We start from the raw sequence: 23,883 nt of genomic DNA, 5'->3' as shown, positions 1-23,883 counted from the left end.
TCTTGGTGTCTGCTGACAGAGGGCACTGGGGTGCACAGAGGTTACAGGGATCTTTGGGTCTGGTATCTACATAGTAGTTCATCGAAGCATGTCATATAAGGTATGTATAAAAGTCTGTCATACTGGTCCTCAATCATTGTAAAATGTGTATACAGAGAATATGTAAGGAGTTATGTTTATATACTGAAACTTATGTTCTTCAGGTCTGTGGCTTAGGGCAAAAAAGTTAAGAAAAGTTTCTTTCAGGCAAGAAACCTTTATCTGTCCGTCTATATGCAAACTGAGTATCGTATGGTTCCCAATGGACACACATTACCGTCTCAGCAAAATGTTAATCAAGTGATCGTAAAGTCTCCAGGGGAGGCCCTAGACAGGAAAACACAAGCGGTAGGGGTTATCCTGTCACAAGTGCGGACAATGGATTTTTCAACTATAACTGTAGAGACAAAGAAAGTATAAATCTTTCCACTGAGGAGGCAAGAGTACAGCGTGGTTGTTTCATGAACGGAGGATCACAGCCAAGCCTTACTGCAGTATGCTGGAAGAGCTTTTGCTCTTGACATGGCAATATTTTATCAGTTAAGTGTAGGCTCTAGTATGCATGTTATGATTTGATTTCAAATGTAGCCCTTTGTTTCCAGTACTTCTGCTTGCTATCATTTGACTCTCTGGTCTTTGTTCAATAAACTTATACTTGCTTTCTCTATAAACAAATTTAAGTGCTATATGTTAGGCAGAGCTGAGTTCTATGGTGTAACTGGCAAACCGTGGGTACCGTTCCTTTGAGAACAGGCCCTCTGGGAATTCTGTGAGTGCCCAGTGGATCAGGGCTGGACATTCCAGGGAGATGCTGGAGACTGCTTGGAAGACTCAGGAGTTGGAAAGTGCCTATCATTAACCTGTAACGAGAGAGCAGGGCCTGTGGAAGTCTGGAGAGTACTGTAAATGTTGCCAGAGGCTGGTGGTGTTTGGGAGCTGACCCACAGACAAGGCTTCCTCTGGCTAAGGGCAGGTGGTAGCGAAGTGCCCCTGGGGAGCGTCACAGTATTGTATGCATCTTCTCATCCCTGTAGAATGGGAGTGTTTTAAGCAAAGGGTGAAGTATGAAGAAGGTGGGTCTAAGCTCCAATACCCTCAAACTACACTCACCACTTTCACCCTTCTCTATTTTTTTGAGACTAATTATGTGTTTACTTTAGTGTCATGTGTGGTAATATATGATATCAATTACGTTCTTAAGTCTGTCTTTTGTTACAACTTCTACAACTTCCATTATTTTAAAGAGTGAGAGGAATGGGCATGGACACCAGGACAGATCCTCAGCTTAATCAGCAGAGCTCCGTGGATATCAATGGAGCTATGCCAATTTACACCAGCTGAGGATCTAGCAGAGTGACCAAATCTGGGGGCCTGTATACACGCCAGGGGCTACAGCAGCACAGTTGCTGTTCTAGCACCGTAGCCTAGGCGTTCCCTGCATCGAGGGAAGGGGGTTTTCCACTGATGTAGATAATCCACCTCCTCACGTGGCAGTAGCTATGTGGATGGAAAAATTCTTCAATCGACCTAGCCATGTCAACTGGGAGTTGGGCTGGCTTAACTATGGCACTCAGGGACATAGATGATGACTCCGTGGGAGCTCTGGGGCTGGAGCACCCACAGAAAAAAAAATAGTGGGTGCTTAGCACCCACCTGCCAGTCAGCTGTTCTGCAGTGGGCAGGATGTGCTCAGGGGAAGGGGCGGAGAGGGGGCAGGGCCTTGGGGTGGAGCACCCACCCGGAAAAATGAAAGTCAGTGCCTGTGCTCAGAGAAGTAAATTTTTCATACCCTGAGCAATGTGGCTAGGTTGATCTAAATTTTAAGTGTAGACCAGGGCTAAGGCAATAGCGAAGCCTTCCATATTTTAAAAATGCAGTTATAGAACTACAGTACAAAAACATTCCTGAAACTACTAGTTATGTCAGTCCTTAGCAATGCACATACATGTTTCACCCATATACTCCTGTGTCTTTTCCAGTAATTGTCTCACAACACACAATCCTGCCTCTTAAAAAGATCTTTGGGCAAGTACCTTCTCTTCTTTCCTTTGGATTAGATTCTGTGCTCTTTTACACCTCATATAATTATTTTTTATCTGTGCCCTCTAGTTTGGCAGTAGACAAAGTAGACAAAAATCTACATTCAGGACCACTCCAAGAGAGTGATCCAATAAAAATCAGCAGAAAGTACACTTGAAGCATTTATTGTAAATTATATTAACCTGTTGCTATTGTTGCATACAATATTAATTATGCTTAGAAAGAAGTTATGCTAAATTGCTCCTCAGGGGCTATTCAGAATAATAACCAATCAGTGGCACAAAGGGGCAGACAGAATTTGCCTTCAGATCACTTGCTCTGTAAGTGAGGAATTCCTTGAAGAGCGTTAAATCATGATCTGTAGACCTTTGAAAACAAACAAATCTGTGACTCCTCCAAAGATTGCTTTTAATGCACTCTTCCTGAATTCCTAAATATAACATTCAAAGGAAGGGGGGAAAAATTGAAATCCTATTTCTTAACATTCCCTTCCAGCAGTGGTACGGGGACAGCCTGATAAAATAGGGCATATTTCCCATCAGGTTAAAGTCTAGTTATAGACATAAAAGTCTTTTAATTCAAGGTATGATGTTTAGGTTCATCATCTTTGAAGTGAAAAGAAAGGACATGTTGCACATAAGCCGATCACCTCTGAAATCAAAACCTGACTGTACATGCCACTTCTTATGGAAAACTTTGAAAAACTGATTTTAAAACAGTGCTGCTTATCTCATTTTCTGAATCCAACTCCGCTGTTACAAAGATGATTCAACTTCAGTGGCAAATAAGCGGAGAAGAGGGAAAATGGAAATCTGCCAAGACTCAAATTCAGATTACTTTATTTTCTTTGCAACAGCTAATGACATGACTACCACCTAATATTTGCAAAGAGCAGCATTCATTTTCTTAGGGGATGTCATTCATTGTTGCAAGAAAACACCTACAGCCCTAAAATCAGGTCACTGCTTGAAGTAAGAAATGATTTTCAGCAATATTCTTTTAAAATGTAGCTATTTAGAATTACATCAGTATATTCCATTACTGATTTAGGATTTTAGGACTTGATCCTCTGTAGTGATGAGTGCCTCTTTGTGACTCCAAGTGAAATCTTGTGACCTTTTTTAACAAGCTCTAACACCTACACTGTTTGCAACATGCCATTGAAATTCAGAAGGAAGTCTCTAGTCCAAGGTCCGTCATGTCTTTTCATTGTTCCATGATATTCTGTGCAGATTTAGCTGAGATACCAACTATTAAAAATTGCCATTTTTTTCATCTCACTTACGTTCTGTAGGAAAACGTTGGCAGCATGCCAAAATAATAACGGACCATTAACCTTCTAAGGCAGGGTTTATATAAGATGCCAAAGCAGCAGCCACAGCAAACACTGTGCTGAGAACACCTGGAAGGTGGGGACTGGAACTGGTCTCCTTGCTCCGACCACACCCTTCCCTAAACATGACATCCAGCTCCAGCAGCTCATCGATCCTCTGGGGGCACCACATGGGGAAGGAGCTCCCTCTACCTCCCAGGAGAGTGGGGGAGACAGAGCTGTGCAAGGTAGAGCAACAATTTTATTTGCTACAGTAGCAACTGACTACCCTGTGGACCCAGCACAATGCACCAACAGCTTAGCCTATTCCTCACTTTGGAGAACAGCCTTCTCCTGCACTGGCCAACCTAGTTAATCCTGTAGCTCGGGTGGTCCAACAAGAGCACCAGCATCTTCAGGGGAAGGACAGGGCCTCCCCTCACTCAGCAGGGAACAGCCCCTCACGCAGCCTGAGCTCTGGAAGCTTCTGACCTGCCAGACCAGATGAAACTCCACACATGGTGGGAGGGGTTTCCTGCTTTCTCTGCCATGTGGCTAGGGAAACCCTCCCAGATGGGTGGAGCTTCTACCAGGATATTCAACTAAAGTGTGAAACAGGTAAGCAGCATCAATCCTAGTGAACAAAACACCACATAAAATACATGATTAAATTGGCACTTGTGTTGGCAGTCTGAGCAAAGACGACAAGGTTTGAAAGGTCAGAGATTGAACCACTCTATCACATCCCTAATGCCCTACCAAATTCATGGTCCATTTTGATCGATTTCTTGGCCAAATGTGGTCAATTTCACATTTTCAGATGTTAACATTTGAAATTTCATGATGTTGTAACTGCAGGGGTCCCAACCCAAAAGGAGGTGGGGTGGGGGGGCAAAGCTGTTGTAGGGGGGTTGCAGGATTGCCACCCTCACTTCTGCACTGCCTTCATAGCTGGGCTCTGAAGACAATACCTGTGGAGCTTCCTGCAGCTGGGGGAGGTTCACAGAGGTCAGTCTGATCTCCCCCGTGCTACTGGGAGTGCCTCAGCCAGGGGTTCCTAGACGCAGCCAGGCTGAGGAGAGACAGGACTTCCTTTTCGCCTACACGGCCGGGGGAGGGATCAGACCCACCTCTAGGGGCTTCCTGCAGCTGGAGGAGGTACCCAGAGATAAAGGTGGGTCTGATTTCCTCCCGAGAGTAGCTGTGCAAGAAAAGAGGAAGTCCCATCCCTCCAGAACCCAGCTGATTAGCAGCTGGAGCCCGATGAACAGTAGATGCCCCAGCTGCGGCACCCCCAGCCCTGCCCATCCTCCTTCCCTCCAATAGCTAGATTTAACGGGGGAAGTCTGATTTCACTGTCCGTGAAGTGTTTTTCACGGCCGTGAATTTGGTAGGGCCTACACATCCATCTCTCCAGAACAGGGCTGAGGCGCATTGGCAGAGCAAAGTAAGGGGTCTGTGCTATGTTCTGTCCTATAGATAATTAAAAGTCTTCACCTCTCATCATGAGTGTTAGATTCCTATGTACATTAGTATATAAATACACACACAGCTGGTTACCCTAAGATATAAGGAGCCAATTTATGTTAATCATGTGAAAAAGTTTCACCTGAACTTTACTAGTCTATAAAGAAGAGGAATATTTGATTAACCAATTTAAAATCAACTATTCATGAAAAAAGTGTTATTTATGTTAACCCGTAAGAGCCATACATATACATGATTTGTTTCACAAAGCATTAAGGGAGTTAGTAAGCAAAATTTTGAATAAATATATTAACAATGTATTTTTTTCTCAATTGATATGAAATGGAAGCTCACCTCCTCATAAACTTTCTTGGCATTACTGTTATCTCCTATTAAGAGGTAACCCACTCCAAGATCATTCTTCAATGAGATATCATTGGGAAACAGATGAACTAGTTTCTGAAGAGTAACCAGAGAACCTCTCATGTGACCTAATTTGATTGAACAAAAGTGAATTATAACAATTGTAACAAGAAATAAATGCTGATCAAAGAATTGTGTCCCCATCTTTCATTAACGATCACAGATGATGCAGAACATAAAAGTGGACTTCATTACATATGAATACATTTAATTAGCCCATTCTCACCTTACAAGCAATACCTAAGAAATCTCCGATGGTACTGTACATATCTTCCAGGGTTATGGGAACCTCTAGTGGACAATTCTATGTATGGCAGTAATAGTAAAAATACTTTACACTTTTGTAGCTATTCTTCTTCTGCAGATCTCAAAGTGCTCCATGAAGTCAGGAAAGCACTTTAACTTCAAGTTTTGGCCCTGATAAATCAAATCATTTAAGCATGTTCTTAACTAAGTATGTGAATAGTTTCGTTGAAATCAATTGTCTCACATGCTTAAAATTAAGTATGTGCTTCCTGCACTGGGATCTTCCTGAAGAACAGAAAAGTTAAGAGCAAGTCAATCCTGAAAACTGATCCATCTGGATGGACTCTTATGCCTATTAAGTCAGTCTGACTTTGTATACGTTTAGGGGTCAGTTTGGATCATCACAGGACTGGGACCTAAATTTTCAAAAGTGCCCTCTAGTTTGGCAGCTTCAGTTTTTAGTTTTCTACAGTGTGAACCCACAAGTCAAGCTGAAATCAGTGGGAGATACTGGTGCTGCCATCTCTGAATGTCAGGCCATTTGAGTCTAAAGTTAAGCAACTTAAAAACTGAGGCACTCAACATTTATTTTTCAAAATGTGTGCATAAGGGATTCCTTTCAAATCATGTTGCATCAGTGCCAGTGTGACTGACCCTCGGTCTCCTGACTCCCAGATCTTCACTCATTCCACTAGACCACATCTTCTCTCTAGTGAAGGAGGACTTGTGGCACCTTAGAGACTAACCAATTTATTTGAGCATGAGCTTTCGTGAGCTACAGCTCACTTCATCTGTAGCTCACGAAAGCTCATGCTCAGATAAATTGGTTAGTCTCTAAGGTGCCACAAGTCCTCCTTTTCTTTTTGTGAATACAGACTAACACGGCTGCTACTCTGAAACTTCTCTCTAGTATAATACTTGTGGGGTGAGGGGGCATAAATAGGTTGAATCCCACAATCCTATGGGAGCTTGAGCTTAGAATTTCTCTCTTTATTTTTTTAAAAAGACAAAATTCCAAAACTCCCCAGATTTTTTTTTAGGGAAGGGATTTTAAATAGGGCTGTCAAATGGTTAAAAATATTTATTGCGCTGTTAACCAATAATAGCATACCATGTATTTAAATATTTTTGGATGTTTTGCACATTTTCAAATATATTGATTTCAATTTCAACACAGAATACAGAGTGTACAGTGCTCACTTTATATTAATTTTTAGAATAAATATTTGCACTGTAAAAATAAAATAGTATTTTTCAATTCACCTAATACAAGGACTGTAGTGCAATCTCTTTATCATAAAAGTTGAACTTAAAAGTGTAGAATTATGCACAAAAGAACCTGCATTCAAAAATAAAACAAAGTCAAACTTTGCAAAAAGAAAAGGAGTACTTGTGGCACCTTAGAGACTAACCAATTTATTTGAGCATGAGCTTTCGTGAGCTAAGCTCACTTCATCGGATGCATACCGTGGAAACTGCAGAAGACATTATATACACACAGAGACCATGAAACAATACCTCCTCCCACCCCACTGTCCTGCTGGTAATAGCTTATCTAAAGTGATCATCAAGTTGGGCCATTTCCAGCACAAATCCAGGTTTTCTCACCCTCCGCCCCGCCACACACAAACTCACTCTCCTGCCGGTAATAGCCCATCCAAAGTGACCACTCTCTTCACAATGTGTATGATAATCAAGGTGGGCCATTTCCTGCATAAATCCAGGTTCTCTCACTCCCTCACCCCCCTCCAAAAACCACACACACAAACTCACTCTCCTGCTGGTAATAGCTTATCCAAAGTGACCACTCTCCCTACAATGTGCATGATAATCAAGGTGGGCCATTTCCAATACAAATCCAGGTTTTCTCACCCCCCACCCCAGGAAATGGCCCACTTTGATTACCATACACATTGTGAAGAGAGTGGTCACCCTGGACGGGCCACCACCAGCAGGAGAATGAGCCTGCCCGTGGGGGGGCGGAGGGTGAGAAAACCTGGACCTGCGCTGGAAATGGCCCAACCCAATGACCACTCCAGATAAGCCACCACAAGCATGAGAGCGAGCCTGCGTGTGCATGGAGGGGGGGGGGGGCGAGAGAACCCGGACCCGCGCTGGAAATGGCCCACCCCGATCACCACGCACATCGCAGGGAGAGTGGCCACCCCGGACAAGCCACCACCAGCAGGAGAGTGAGTCCGTGCGTGCGGTCCCTGGAGTGGGGCGAGGGAGCGAGAGAACCCGGACCTATGCAGGAAATGGCCCACCCCGACGACCACCACACATTGCGAAGAGAGTGGCCACCCCGGATGGGCCACCACCAGCAGGAGAGCGAGTCCGTGTGTGGGGCGGGGAGGGCGAGAAAACCTGGATCCGTGCTGGAAATGGCCCAACCCGATGATCACTCCAGACAAGCCACCACCAGCAGGACAGTGGGGTGGGAGGAGGCACCGCCCCATGGTCTCTGTGTGCACACAATGTCCTCCGCAGCCTCCACGGCACGCATCCGACGAAGTGAGCTGCAGCCCACGAAAGCCCATGCCAAAATAAACTGGCCAGTCTCCAAGGCGCCACAAGCACTCCCCCTCCCCCCGCGAACACAGACCAACACGGCTGTCACTCCGAAACCTGTGTGTGGCATGTTTCCCTCCTCACAGTATTAGTGCCTCCTGCTCCAGATCTGACGACAACTTTATAGGTTTCAGAGTAACAGCCGCGCTAGTCTGCATTCGCAAAAAGAAAAGGAGCACCCGTGGCTCCCCAGAGACCAACCAATCCATCCGAGCACGAGCCCTCGCGAGCCACAGCCCACCCCATCGGATGCACACCGTGGAAACTGCAGAAGACACCATACACACACAGAGACCACAAAACAACACCTCCCCACACCCCACTGTCCCGCTGGCAACAGCCTATCCAAAGTGACCACCAAGTTGGGCCACCTCCAGCACAAATCCAGGCCCTCTCACCTCCCCACCCCCATACACACACAAACTCACTCTCCCGCAGGCAACAGCCCATCCAAAGCGACCACTCTCCCCACAATGTGCATGGTAATCAAGGTGGGCCATTTCCAGCACAAATCCAGGCTTTCTCACCCCCCCCCCCTTTTCCGGGGACACACATACACACACAAACTCACTCTCCTGCTGGCAATAGCTCATCCAAACTGACCACTCTCCAAGTTTAAGTCCAAGTTTAACCAGAACGTCTGGGGGGAGGGGGCGGTAGGAAAAAACAAGGGGAAATAGCTACCTTGCATAATGACTTAGCCACTCCCAGTCTCTGTTTAAGCCTAAATTAATAGTATCCAATTTGCAAATGAATTCCAATTCAGCAGTTTCTCGCTGGAGTCTGGATTTGAAGTTTTTTTGTTTTAAGATAGCGACCTTCATGTCTGTGATTGTGTGACCAGAGAGATTGAAGTGTTCTCCGACTGGTTTATGAATGTTATAATTCTTGACATCTGATTTGTGTCCATTTATTCTTTTACGTAGAGACTGTCTAGTTTGACCGATGTACATTGCAGAGGGGCATTGCTGGCACATGATGGCATATATCACATTGGTGGATGTGCAGGTGAACGAGCCTCTGATAGTGTGGCTGATGTTATTAGGCCCTGTGATGGTGTCCCCTGAATAGATATGTGGGCACAGTTGGCAACAGGCTTTGTTGCAAGGATAAGTTCCTGGGTTAGTGGTTCTGTTGTGTGGTATGTGGTTGTTGGTGAGTATTTGCTTCAGGTTGCGGGGCTGTCTGTAGGCAAGGACTGGCCTGTCTCCCAAGATTTGTGAGAGTGTTGGGTCATCCTTCAGGATAGGTTGTAGATCCTTAATAATGCGTTGGAGGGGTTTTAGTTGGGGGCTGAAGGTGACGGCTAGTGGCGTTCTGTTATTTTCTTTGTTAGGCCTGTCCTGTAGTAGGTAACTTCTGGGAACTCTTCTGGCTCTATCAATCTGTTTCTTCACTTCCGCAGGTGGGTATTGTAGTTGTAAGAAAGCTTGACAGAGATCTTGTCGGTGTTTGTCTCTGTCTGAGGGGTTGGAGCAAATGCAGTTGTATCGCAGAGCTTGGCTGTAGACGATGGATTGTGTGGTGTGGTCAGGGTGAAAGCTGGAGGCATGTAGGTAGGAATAGTGGTCAGTAGGTTTCCGGTATAGGGTGGTGTTTATGTGACCATTGTTTATTAGCAGTGTAGTGTCCAGGAAGTGGATCTCTTGTGTGGACTGGACCAGGCTGAGGTTGATGGTGGGATGGAAATTGTTGAAATCATGGTGGAATTCCTCAAGGGCTTCTTTTCCATGGGTCCAGATGATGAAGATGTCATCAATATAGCGCAAGTAGAGTAGGGGCTTTAGGGGACGAGAGCTGAGGAAGCGTTGTTCTAAATCAGCCATAAAAATGTTGGCATACTGTGGGGCCATGCGGGTACCCATAGCAGTGCCGCTGATCTGAAGGTATACATTGTCCCCAAATGTAAAATAGTTATGGGTAAGGACAAAGTCACAAAGTTCAGCCACCAGGTTAGCCGTGACATTATTGGGGATAGTATTCTTGACGGCTTGTAGTCCATCTTTGTGTGGAATGTTGGCGTAGAGGGCTTCTACATCCATGGTGGCCAGGACGGTGTTATCAGGAAGATCACCGATGGAAGTCAGCAGTGTCTTGAAGATAGCTGGGAGTGCTGGTAGCATAGGGCCTGAGGAGGGAGTCTACATAGCCAGACAATCCTGCTGACAGGGTGCCAATGCCTGAGATGATGGGGCGCCCAGGATTTCCAGGTTTATGGATCTTGGGTAGTAGATAGAATATCCCAGGTCGGGGTTCTCTCGCCCTCACCCCCATGCACACGCAGGCTCGCTCTCCTGCTGGTGGTGGCTTATCTGGAGTGGTCATCGGGTTGGGCCATTTCCAGCGCAGGTCCAGGTTTTCTCACCCTCCGCCCCCCCCACCGGCAGGCTCACTCTCCTGCTGGTGGTGGCCCGTCCAGGGTGACCACTCTCTTCACGATGTGTATGGTAATCAAGGTGGGCCATTTCCTGTGGTGGTGGGGGGTAAGAAAACCTGGATTTGTACTGGAAATGGCCCACCTTGATTATCATGCACATTGTAGGGAGAGTGGTCACTTTGGATAAGCTATTACCAGCAGGAGAGTGAGTTTGTGTGTGTGGTTTTTGGAGGGGGGTGAGGGAGTGAGAGAACCTGGATTTATGCAGGAAATGGCCCACCTTGATTATCATACACATTGTGAAGAGAGTGGTCACTTTGAATGGGCTATTACCAGCAGGAGAGTGAGTTTGTGTGTGGGGGAGCGGAGGGTGAGAAAACCTGGATTTGTGCTGGAAATGGTCCAACTTGATGATCACTTTAGATAAGCTATTACCAGCAGGACAGTGGGGTGGGAGGAGGTATTGTTTCATGGTCTCTGTGTGTATATAATGTCTTCTGCAGTTTCCATAGTATGCATCCGATGAAGTGAGCTGTAGCTCACGAAAGCTCATGCTCAAATAAATTGGTTAGTCTCTAAGGTGCCACAAGTACTCCTTTTCTTTTTGCGAATACAGACTAACACGGCTGTTACTCTGAAAAATGTCAAACTTTAGCGCCTACAAGTCCCCTCAGTACTATTTGTTGTTCAGCCAATTGCTCAGACAAACAAGTTTGGTTACATGTGCAGGAGATAATGCTGACTGTTTCTTGTTTACAATGTCACCTGAAAGTGAGAATAGGCGTTCACAAGGCACTGTTGTAGCTGGTGTTGCAAGATATTTACATGCCAGATGCGCTAAAGATTCATATGTCCCTTTGTAGGGCCATCCTTAGGATTTATGGAGTCCTACGCAATATTCTTAAACCGGCGCCCCTACGCTCGATGGCAGCCCGAGCTCGCAGCCTGGTGGGAGAGGGTCGAGGCAGCAAAGGATACTGAGATGCCCGGCCTGCCTCACAGCAGTGGAGAGTCACAGTTCCCCACAGAGACCCCCATACCCTCTCCCTCACGCAGAACGCGTGGTGCCGACGCATTCAGTTCTGTGAATACGGCTCCTGCCTAAGGAGACTGCAGTGTGCACTGGGTGTGCGGGAGCTGACCTGCTCTTACGTGCTGTCATGGGCAGTGGGTGAAGCTGTCGCTCGGGGAGGCTAGCTCCCCAGCCCACCTCTTCTGCCGGTGGCCCTGCCCATACTCCACCCCTGCTCTGCCTTAGGCCCTGCCCCCCACTTTGCCCAGGCCTCGCCCTCTCCCCACTGTCTCCCTCCTCCTTCCCTCCCCCACCCTGCTCAACCCCTTCCAGCCAAATCCCTGAACCCAAAAGAAGCAAATGACATTTGAAAAAAACACTCTTCTGCAATTTCTTTCTAAAGAAAATGGAGCATGTTTTCCACTGCATGCCAGAAGGTGAAGACTGGACACGCAGAAGGGACCTAATTAAAAACACTAAACCTGGAAATAAAAAATGTCAGTCACAGGTTTTTTGATATACACTGAAGTTTGTCAGAGATTTATTTGCAAAAACTATGTAGTAAGGGCAAGTCAGCTGTCCTGCTGAATACAACATTAAATATTAGGGAATACATGATACAGCTCTTCTCTGCTTTACATTTGTCTTAATCAGTATTTCTAAGCTGATTTTATATTTTTAATGTACTCTTAAGCCTTCATAAAATAATCATTCCAGATTATTACATATTTAACTCACTGAAACAAAGACATTATTTTAAATTAATCAGTCACAGAGATTTAGTGTGTTCGTAACAATGTTCATTGCTTTTAGAAAAAGGGAACACTAATTTACTTTGTGTGATCTCCATAACAATAGACATGTTTATGAAATTTCACCAACTTTAAAAAATATGTTTCCAAAGATTTTAGGCATAACAAACGATTTTATATCTTACTAAGATACTGATTTTGCTAGAAAACTCTCTTAAAACTAGTTCATCAAATAGTCAGAAGTAAAGCAAGGGAAACCCGTTTGTCCAGCGAAAGGGATGGACAGAAAGGACAGGAAGACTTTGGAAGCAAGTTTTTTGTACTTTCGTAATTCAGATTAAAATGCGTATTTTGAAGGATTTATTTAAAAAAACTATATGTCTGAAGATCTAAGCATTTAAGGCTAAGATGAATACTCAGATTGTGCATCTAAAAATCTATGCTCGTGTGTGTGTGGTTTTTGGAAGCGGGGGGTGAGAAAACCTGTATTTGTGCTGGAAATGGCCCACCTTGATTATCATACACATTGTAAAGAGAGTGGTCACTTTGGATGGGCTATTAGCAGCAGGAGAGTGGGGTGGGAGGAGGTATTGTTTCATGGTCTCTGTGTATATAATGTCTTCTGCAGTTTCCACGGTATGCATCCGATGAAGTGAGCTGTAGCTCACGAAAGCTTATGCTCAAATAAATTGGTTAGTCTCTAAGGTGCCACAAGCACTCCTTTTCTTTTTTGCAAATACAGACTAACACGGCTGTTACTCTGAAACCTGTCTTCTGGAGGAAGACTCACCAGGCTGCAGCAGCAAACTGTGGGAGCCTGCAGGAAGGGTCAGAACAGGGATAGGAAGAGGTGGGAGGGTGGACACTAATATCTAGGTGTGCCCCAAATTTTACGGTGCCCTACGCAGCTGAGTATGCTGAGTATGCCTAAGGATGGCCCTGTCTCTTTGTGCTTCAACCACCATTCCAGAAGACATGTGTCCATGCTGATGACGGGTTCTGCTCAATAATGATCCAAAGCAGTGCAGACCAATGCATGTTCATTTTCATCATCTGAGTCAGATGCCACCAGGAGAAGGTTGATTTTCCTTTTTGGTGGTTCAGGTTCTGTAGTTTCTGCATCGGAGTGTTGCTCTTTTAAGACTTCTGAAAACATGCTCCACACCTCGTCCTTCTCAGATTTTGGAAGGCACTTCAGATTCTTAAACCTTGGGTCAAGTGCCGTCCCTATCTTTAGAAATCTCACATTGGTAACTTCTTTGCATTTTGTCAAATCTCCCCAAGGAGTTCAGTCACAAATTTAATTAACACATTATTTTTTAATGAGTGTCATCAGCATGGAAGGTTTCAGAGTAGCATCCGTGTTAGTCTGTATCCGCAAAAAGAAAAGAAGTACTTGGGGCACCTTAGAGACCAACAAATTAATTTGAGCATAAGCTTTCGTGAGCTACAGCTCACTTCATTGGATGCATTCAGTGGAAAAATACAGTGAGCAGATTTTATATACACAGAGAACATGAAACAATGGGTGTTACCATACACACTGTAACAAGAGTGATCAGGTAAAGTGAGCTATTACCAGCAGGAGAGAAAAAAAACCTTTTGTAGTGATAATCAAGGTGGGCCATTTCCAGCTGTAGACAAGAATGTGTGAGGAACAGTGTGTGTGTGGGGGAAATAAACATGGGGAAATAGTTTTACTTTGTGTAATGACACAAACTCCCAGTCTTTATTCTAGGGGTGTGTCTGTGCCGATTTGTTCTTGTGCTTTTTCAGGGAGTTTCTTGAGCAGATGGTGTTGTTTCTTTTGGTAACTCTCAGTGGGATCAGAGGGTAATGGCTTGTAGAATGTGGTGTTAGAGAGCTGCCTAGCAGCCTCTTGTTCACATTCTGACCTATTCTTGACGACAACAGCACCTCCTTTGTCAGCCTTTTTGATTATGATGTCCTAGTTGTTTCTGAAGCTATGGATGGCCTGAAGGACGACCCATCACTCTCACAGATCTTGGGAGACAGGCCAGTCCCTGCTTACAGACGGCCCCTCAACATGAAGCAAATACTCACCAGCAACCACACACCACACAACAAAAACACTAACCCAGGAACCTATCCTTGCAACAAAGCCTGTTGCCAACTGTGTCTACATATCTATTCAGGGGACACCATCATAGGGCCTAATCACATCAGCCACACTATCAGATGCTTGTTCACCTGCGCATCTACCAATGTGGTATATGCCATCATGTGCCAGCAATGCCCCTCTGCCATGTACATTGGCCAAAGCAGACAGTCTTTACATAAAAAAATAAATGGACACAAATCAGATGTCAGGAATTATAACATTCAAAAACCAGTCAGAGAATACTTCAATCTCTCTGGTCACTCGATTACAGACCTAAAAGTGGCAATTCTTCAACAAAAAAACTTCAAAAACAGACTCCAATGAGAGACTGCTGAATTGGAATTAATTTGCAAACTGGACAGCATTAAATTAGGCTTGAATAAAGAAGGAAGTGGATGTGACATTACACAAAGTAAAACTATTTCCCCATGTTTATTCCCCCCCACCACCACTGTTCCTCACACGTTCTTGTCTACAGATGGAAATGGCACACCTTGATTATCACTACAAAAGGTTTTTTTTTCTCTCCTGCCGGTAATAGCTCACCTTACCTGATCACTCTCGTTACAGTGTGTATGGTAACACCCATTGTTTCATGTTCTCTGTGTATATAAAATCTGCTCACTGTATTTTCCACTGCATGCATCCAATGAAGTGAGCTGTAGCTCACGAAAGCTTATGCTCAAATTAATTTGTTAGTCTCTAAGGTGCCACAAGTACTCCTTTTCTATCAGCATGGAAGTATGTCCTCTGGAATGGTGACTGAAGCATGAAGGGGCATACGAATGTTCAGCATATTTGGAACATAAACGTCTTGCAATGCCGGCTACAAAAGTGCCAAGCGAATGCCTCTCTCACTTTCAGGTGACACTGTAAATAAAAAGAGGGCAGCATTATCTCCCATAAATGTAAACAAGCTTGTTTGTCTGAGCGATTGGCTGAACAAGAAATAGGACTGAACGGACTTGTAAGCTCTAAAGTTTTACATTATTTTGTATTTGAGTGCAGTTATTTTTTGTCCATAATTATATATTTGTAAGTTCAACTTTCACAATAAAGAGATTGCACCACAGTACTTCTATGAGGTGACTTGCAAAATACTATTTCTTTCACCATTTTTACAGTTCAAATATTTGTAGTAAAAAATCATAATATAAAGTGAGCACTGTATACTTTGAATTTTGTGTTGCAATTGAAATCAATATATTTGAAAATGTAGAAAAACATCCAAAATATTTAGTAAATTTCAATTCGTAGTCTATCGTTTAACAGTGCAATTAAAACTGCAATTAATCTCAATTAATTTTTTTTAGTTAATCACATGAGTTAACTATGATTAATCGACAGCCCTAATTTTAAAGTTTATTTTATGCAGTTCAGAGTTTGGGCAGATGCTTTTCATGACTGTAATGATTAAGCTTCCATTGTTCTGCAATGAAGATAGAATTCTAAGCTAAAGTTATTAGCTGAAAAGTATGACCAACTTACAAAAAAGCATGTAAGAATTCAGATACCATGGTGATGGGCTACTTCATAAAAACCTAGACACAGAAATATACAAGGAAAACTGTACAAGATACCATCTGTATTAGACAATCTAGAAGTAGCCCTAAATTATCCATGAATGTACTGAATACAGTTGTACTCCACCCCAGTGCAAGACCCTATCCATTAAATAAACAAGTGATTTTTGAGTGACAAGGTAGGTGAGGTACTATCTTTTATTGTATCAACTTCTGTTGGTGAAAGACAGCTTTGGTGCTTACACAGCGTTCTTCTTCAGGTATAAGAGTCCCAAAGCTGGCCTCTTTCACCAACAGAAGTTTGGTCCAATAAAATATATTAACTTACCCACCTTGTCTCTCTAAAATCCTGTGGCCAACATGGCTGCAACACCACTAAAGACAAGTGATTTTTTGTCAGCCAACTGATTGGTTGTTTAAGACCGTTTTCATGTCGTGCTTTAACCCATGAGATCTAGCAAACCACACAGCTGAGATACAGAATACCTCACTGGTGGCATAATACTTAACTTTCTGCTTCTTAGAAAGAGTTTCAATAGCAACAAGTGTAAATTATGTTAATAGAACAGTTTAAATAAATAAAACTAAACAAATAAAACTGACAGAAAGCTTGTGAACAATAATAAATATGAGATTTCTTGTTGACAGAATTATACTCACTAATTACAGTCCCTTAACAGTACATTAACAGCTTCAAAATAGATTTTTAAAACCTCAAAATATGCATTAAAAATGACGGTCTGATTTTGAGAAACAGCACTTTCCCAAACATCCAGGGAGGAAGGACAGTCGCTAAAGGCACCAGACTGGGACTCAGGAGAACAACAATAGCAACAACACCTAACTATTGTACAGTGCTTTTCATCAGTAGATCTCAAAGCACTTTACAAAGTGAAGATAAGCATCATTATTCCAATTTTACAGATAGTAAAACTGAGACAAAGAGGTGAAGTGACATACCCAAGGTTGTTCTGTTGCAGGTTCCCTGCATGATCATGTGTAAGCACTTAATCTCTCCTTGCCTCAGTTACACCCTCTGAAAATAAGCCTAGCAAAACTTCCTTCTCCTACCTCTGTCTGTATAGATTGTAAACTTTATGAGTCAAGGACTGTCATTCACTATAGGCACATCACCTAGCAAAATGTGGCCCAATTCTTGGCCCTCTAAGCATTACTGTAATCTAAATAAGTGATAACTAACAGCATTTTAGGGGGAGATTTTTCAAAAGTATGTAAGGGACTTGGGTATACAAATCCCATTGAAAATGAATGGAACTGGTCGGTGTTTCTCCTTCCCTTAAGCACATTTGAAAATCTTCCCCATAAATTCTGCACATTTAAGTCATACACATAAGCCATATTTCATAGAATCATAGAATCATAGAATATCAGGGTTGGAAGGGACCTCAGGAGGTCATCTAGTCCAACCCCCTGCTCAAAGCAGGACCAATCCCCAATTAAATCATCCCAGCCAGGGCTTTGTCAAGCCTGACCTTAAAAACTTCTAAGGAAGGAGATTCTACCACCTCCCTAGGTAACGCATTCCAGTGTTTCACCACCCTCCTAGTGAAAAAGTTTTTCCTAATATCCAACCTAAACCTCCCCCACTGCAACTTGAGACCATTACTCCTTGTCCTGTCCTCTTCTACCACTGAGAATAGTCTAGAACCATCCTCTCTGGAACCACCTCTCAGGTAGTTGAAAGCAGCTATCAAATCCCCCCTCATTCTTCCCTTCTGCAGACTAACCAATCCCATTTCCCTCAGCCTCTCCTCATAAGTCATGTGTTCCAGACCCCTAATCATTTTTGTTGCCCTTCACTGGACTCTTTCCAATTTATCCACATCCTTCTTGTAGTGTGGGGCCCAAAACTGGACACAATACTCCAGATGAGGCCTCACCAATGTCGCATAGAAGGGGACGATCATGTCCCTCGATCTGCTCGCTATGCCCCTACTTATACATCCCAAAATGCCATTGGCCTTCTTGGCAACAAGGGCACACTGCTGACTCATATCCAGCTTCTCGTCCACTGTCACCCCTAGGTCCTTTTCTGCAGAACTGCTGCCTAGCCATTCGGTCCCTAGTCTGTAGCTGTGCATTGGGTTCTTCCGTCCTAAGTGCAGGACCCTGCACTTATCCTTATTGAACCTTATTGATATTTAAATCTTACCAAGAAATTGCTGCCTGTCTGCTTGTCGTTTCAGGCTCAATTTTACCAGATCAGCAGGGACGTCTGGCAGGCTAGCCACCTCCTCAAACGTATTGATGGCTTTTTGCAGTATTTCATTGCTTCTCATCTTCTCAGCTAAGTCATCCTCACACTAGGTGGAATCACAAAATTGTTATAAATAACAAATCATCATATAGTTGGGAGTTTAAAAAAAATTATTTTGGGTAAAGGCAAAACTGTATCATTCCTCATTAATGTGTCAAATTTAACAAGTGTCTTCAAGTGCAGGCAATTTTGGTGTGAGCTTGGAGCAGAACTCTAGTTGCTTGTGCACTCTGGCAAGGTGGATTTATATCCAGCATTCACATATCCCTTGGAAATATTTGTCATCATATGTATGAGAAAATATACCTGCATATAAGCACAAGGCACTTTGTTCACCTACAGCAGATTCTTACTTCCGCATTCTCTTCTTGACAGGCATTCGTGTGAATGAGATGAAACAGCATTCTTATATCAGAAGGTGTATCAGCATAGACCATTTACTAATATATATAGATTTGGAGCCAAATTTTTGGTTCATGTAACTTCACTGAAGTCACTGAGTTTATTCCAACTGAAAATTTGTCATGTTGTATTTTTCAAAGGTAACATGCTAATGCAATGCATCATATCAAATTCTAAAAACTTTGTGGGTGATGATAGTTGAAATCAGAATTTCTGCTTTAAAAAGCCAATATGGAAGGAATATGTTTTTATACAAATCAGAGCTGTCAGTGGAGAACGCCTAATTTTCTAAATTCTCCAGACGTTGGCTCATGAGAAAGTCAGAGAAGCAGCCGCCCTGGGAGCTGAACGATACCTGAGCTATTGTTAAAGTGATACCATAATTTACCAGGTGCTCAATAATTTTCTGGTAGCTTGTGGCATATAACAATAACAATAAATCTTGTGTTATTTAAAAACAAATTGCTACACCTTATCAGCATGTGAATGAGAAGATTGGTTCTATAAGGCTTGGGAAAACGCTCAGAACATTGGACCCCATCACTTTCTCCCCTCCACTCCAACCTCACAGCAGCTGCAGCCAGGAGAAGCCTGTGGGGGGGCGGAGTGGCAGACCATGACAATTCCCAGACTCTCAGGACTCCTCCCTCAAAGCAGCCAGCACCAGCCATAGCCAAGGTTGCAAGGTAAGGCCTTCTAGATCCCCTTCCTGCCCCTCTGCTGGGTGAGTTCTCTCTCCTCTCCCAATGAGGGGGAAACAGCCAGGAAAGCAACCTTCTCAGCCTTCTGACAGTATGAGAACTCTGGATATTTTCCCCTTTGTTTGCTCTCCTCCCAGCCTCCATTCAGTTCTTCTTCCACCATTGGAACCCTTCTGGACCCCAACTTGCTTCTCCCTGTTCATCGTGCTTTTCACCCTTACCTCTTCCATTTATACCTTGCACTCGTGCACTCTCACTCTTCCCTTTACCTAGTTTTTTCTCTTACCTCGCAAAAATTATTTACTGTCTCCCCCACTTCATCCTACAGTAGCTGATAAATTCTACTAGGAATGTTCCATGAACCTCATTTTGTTTTTCAAGTTTGAAAGCAGACTTAGATGCATATTGACATGAAGGATGAAATCCTCACTCCTTCGCAGACCATGGCAAAATTCCCATGGACTTCAAGAGAACCAAGATTTCACCGCTACCATGGAACCTCTCTCCATTGTCTGCATATATTTTGCTCCTGAGTATTCAGTAGTGAAACAGAGCTAGACTGATCTCACATACTTAATTTTAAAAGTGTGGATATTAATTTATATGCTTTCTATGCTCAGTCAAATTAGTAGTGTTCTATGACTCCTTCCGAATGTCTCCTATTTTTATTGTCCTGTGTTTCATTCATGTTTTGCTAATTAGCATGACGAGGTAGGTGCTTTTGTGTATCACAAGCACTTCAGTAATGGAAACATATGTAGGTCAATCAATCTGGATTCAATGTTTTATCGGCTACACTGGCATTAATTAAAATGTTTCAATCACATTAGCTGCATATTGTTGCTGTCAGTAGTTAATACCTAGCAACTCTTTACCTACAGGGTTTTTTTTAAAGTTTGCAATGTTCAATGAACTTCTTTGTTTATACAATCAATTCAGCACATCATGACTGATTGACTCAGGCTCACTATGCTGAAACTGAAATGGGAAAATACCAAGCAACATGGTCACATCGGCCAAACATTTGAGCGGTTTGTCCCAGAGACAAACTCAGAAATCAATAGTTAGGAATAATTTATTTTTTCTTGATGGAATACCCTCCAAGAAACTGGCTTATTTTCTAGGATGCAGGATGGGGAAGGATGTTTATGGAAAAAATATAGTAGGAATGAACAGCTGCCATCGTATAATCTGAGGTAAGATACTAACATATATCAAATCTCAGTGATACATATCACATCACATATCATTTGGAAAGAGCTCTGAGATCTCTGAGGATGAAAGGCACTACATCTATGTAAGATATTACCACTACAATATAGCAATTCTGATATGGTCTCAGCCAGGCCAAGAAATCAACATAGAAATTGCTTGTACTTTTGGGATAATACCATAACAACAACTGCTGTTGCAGAAATCTGGGGAGAGGAACATCCACACCTTTACAATTTTCAGAACAAGAAAAAAAACAAGCCCCATCTATCTATTAGAATCTGGCCAGTTCTTATGTATTGTATGAAGTCAATGGTGCCTTCATAATGCAGGAGTGAGGACACTCTTAGGGTGAAATCCTGGCCTCCTTGAAGTCTCTGGCAAAGCTCCCATTGACTTCAGTGGGTCCAGGATTTCATCTCTGCTCTTCATTGCAGACCGAGCCCTTAGTTAGTGATCAGAGACAGTGAATATGAGTAGGGTTTTACTGGTTCAAATACCCTGTTAAAAGTAACAGTGTCTTATAAATAAAATTATGTTATGGCAGTCCTGGGAATGATCCGTAGTACTTCAGCGCACACCGTGATTGTCCAACTGCTTTCAAAGGTCCCTATCCTCCACTGAAATCAATAGGAGTTCCATCAGTTACTTAAAGCATACAGAAGTAGAAAGTTAATGCCACCTAGCCCCTGATTACAAATTCTATAGGTAGAATACAAGGCTGCCAAAACCAGAGATGGACGTATAAGAAATTACTTATGCATGCCTGAGAAAAGAGTGCTAATTATGATATTAGAGCCTGATCCTCAGCCCCTTTCAGAATCATACTGCTACGCTGAAGTGGTCCAAAGTGATATTAAAACTGTCTTAAAAGGGCAACTGAAGTTCCCAACATTTTGAAGGAAACCTTGGATGTCAAAAAGTCAGCATAGCTGGTTTCATACCCCCTGCTCCCAGTTTAAGGGGTGCTTTGGGGGTGAGGAGAGGCACATGCCATCGCCAGAACTCCGGACAATCCTCCGCCAGTGGAACAGCTTACAGGGAGTTGTTCCTGTTAGAGTACATTAGAGCAGCCTCTGGCTAGCCCCAGAATAGTAAATAGCAGAAATGGCATTTAACACGAACACTGCTCTCTGCTTCCTGAGCCGTTAGACTTCTGTTCCCATTTACACCTGGACAACTCAGTGGGGTAACAAAATGGCTTTAGCTGCGGGCAAAATTTGGCCCAGTACTTATCTCTCTCTCACACACACAAAAAAATCACTTTGATTGAAGTTGTGCCAAAACCGCTCTCTTAAAAAAAAACTCTCTCTTTTTTTTTTTTTTTTACAACTGCAGCTTTAATCTAAGTGCAATGGGGATAAGTATTAAAATCACCTTCCTCTCACACTTGTACCAGCTTCATCCAAAGTCCCCACTGAAATGCAGGCTGCTGTTGGTTTCAATTTTAATTCTTCTGTAATGCTTCCACAGACATTTGATACCAGTTGAACCCTCCTCCTGTTGGCCAGCGGACTGCTTCAGCAGCAAGAGAACTACCATTTGGTATTTTGTTAATACTTTATTTAGTGTTATGGAGTCTTGTTCTTTTCTGACTGTTAAGCTCTGTGAGACTGTGAGAATAGTGCTACACACATTTACGGCATTCTATTATACTATGAGGAGTTACTGTTTAAAACGTTTGCAAGCATTAAATTACAGCTCTGTGGAAGGGGTTAATTCATAAAGAAGGGAAATATGAAAAGCACTGTTTAATAAAGAAATCTGTCCTTAACTGAAGCACCATCGCACAAATGGGGCCAAATGTTCTGCTGGTGTAAAAGGGTGTAGCTCCTTTGACGTCAATGGAATTTCATCTGTTTACATGACCAGAGAATTTGGTCCACTGTGTAGCAGTGTCTATGCACTAGATTTTTTTTAGTAGTTGGGACTTTGGTTTTAGCATAACTGTTATTTACCGAGTGAAAATGGATAGTGACTCCAGTTCAAATGCCTCATTAATTGTAGCACAGAGCAACTTCCTTCTACTATGATGGTTTCACTTGGCTTATCTTGATTAATATGAGTTCAAACAGATTTTTATTACACCTGTTCCTGTGATTCCTTCATGCTTTATGAAAATAAAATGATTATTTCTGTTTTGGAGTTACTGTATCAAGGAACTAAATTATTATGAAGTCAGAGCTTGTTTTCCAGTGTCTTTATTTTCAGGGGGAGGATGCTTGAAATAGATAAGCGGGGGTTTTAACTTAAAAACTGGGATCACTGTATAGAATACAGAAAGTCTGTTTTGTACACAGGACTATATTATTAGGTAACCTCTGAATATTATTTTTCCATTTACAACAGTTTCACTGGTACCTGTGCTTTCCCATATCTTGCTCGTGGACTCTGTGGATATTTGCTCACTAATATTTCAAAGGCCTTCACAGCTTCTTCAACTTTTCCCTGAAAGGAAGATATTTATACTAAATATTTTCTGTATCTTGTAGCAAAACACTTACAGAACCCTGAGGGATAAATGGTGTAATATGACTAGTACCACCGATTCCATAAAACAAAGCAGAAAAATATTTCATATGGTTAATTTAGAGGTTTTTCTCTTACACACTATCTGACCAGACTGCCTGCTTATTCCAGAGAAATGCATTTTTATGAATACATATAGCTCAACATAATTAGCTGCTTTTGGTTAAAACCAATTGTTTTGCTTGGTCTTACAATGGCTGAAAAAAAACTTAGATGGATTAAAATTGTACTGTAAAACACTAGACACTAAGGCAAATCACATTACACCTTAAAAAGTAAATTTGGTCAGAAGCAGTTAATCAAGGAATTTAAAATGCAGTACTAGAAATAGCTGACTGTAGCTAGAATTTTCACTTCAGTAGAGCTGAGTTGACCAAGGTTTTGCCTTGCCCAAGTAATCTACGCTTTTTTGCAATGGGCAACTTCAATGACCACATAGCCAATAGCCCCTCTTGGTTGACCATATATAATGATTGACATGACAACTATGATCCAGTCCCACGTGATCTAGTTTTAAGGATTATGATTACAAGAATAAGAATTACTGCTGTATTATGAGCTGAACATCACCGTCTCTCATTTGAAGTGATGTCTCACTTCTGCTCCTGTTAGGGAATGAACATATTTCATTGGTATACCCAGAGAGATGGATCCGACCCAAAGTGGTTTCAGACATAAATAAGAAATGTATACACCATACATCCAGTAAACAAGTCTGTTGATTATTTAGTGTGATATACTAACCCTTAACCCTTCACAGAAGACAAGGTGGCAGCTTCACCCAAAAGAGCAGTCATTAGGCTGGTACTCATGAATCCATCTCCTGATGTTGAGAATCTTGCTAACTGTCGCCCTGTCTCTAACCTGCATCTTTACA

General features: G+C 42.7%; 1 protein-coding gene across 7 annotated transcripts in view; it reads right to left on the bottom strand.

The window, feature by feature from the left end:
• Positions 1 to 23,883, bottom strand: part of ASPH (aspartate beta-hydroxylase) — a 203,569-nt gene that overhangs the window by 35,363 nt on the left and 144,323 nt on the right. For all 7 annotated transcript variants that reach the window (XR_013345144.1, XM_077810220.1, XM_077810221.1 and 4 more), the window contains 3 exons: positions 22,839 to 22,925; positions 18,058 to 18,208; positions 5,213 to 5,349 (listed from right to left, as the gene is read on the bottom strand). Coding sequence is in view for 6 of the 7 variants with exons in the window: in XM_077810220.1 (XP_077666346.1) it covers positions 5,213 to 5,349; positions 18,058 to 18,208; positions 22,839 to 22,925 (375 nt within the window). In the remaining variant the exon portion in view is untranslated. The remainder of the gene's footprint in view (positions 1 to 5,212; positions 5,350 to 18,057; positions 18,209 to 22,838; positions 22,926 to 23,883) is intronic.

This window comes from Eretmochelys imbricata, chromosome 2 (assembly GCF_965152235.1).
Source record: "Eretmochelys imbricata isolate rEreImb1 chromosome 2, rEreImb1.hap1, whole genome shotgun sequence".
Classification (NCBI taxonomy): Eukaryota; Metazoa; Chordata; order Testudines; family Cheloniidae; genus Eretmochelys; species Eretmochelys imbricata.
Note: the sequence above shows the minus strand (reverse complement) of the source record. Positions and strands in the feature narration are given on the sequence as shown.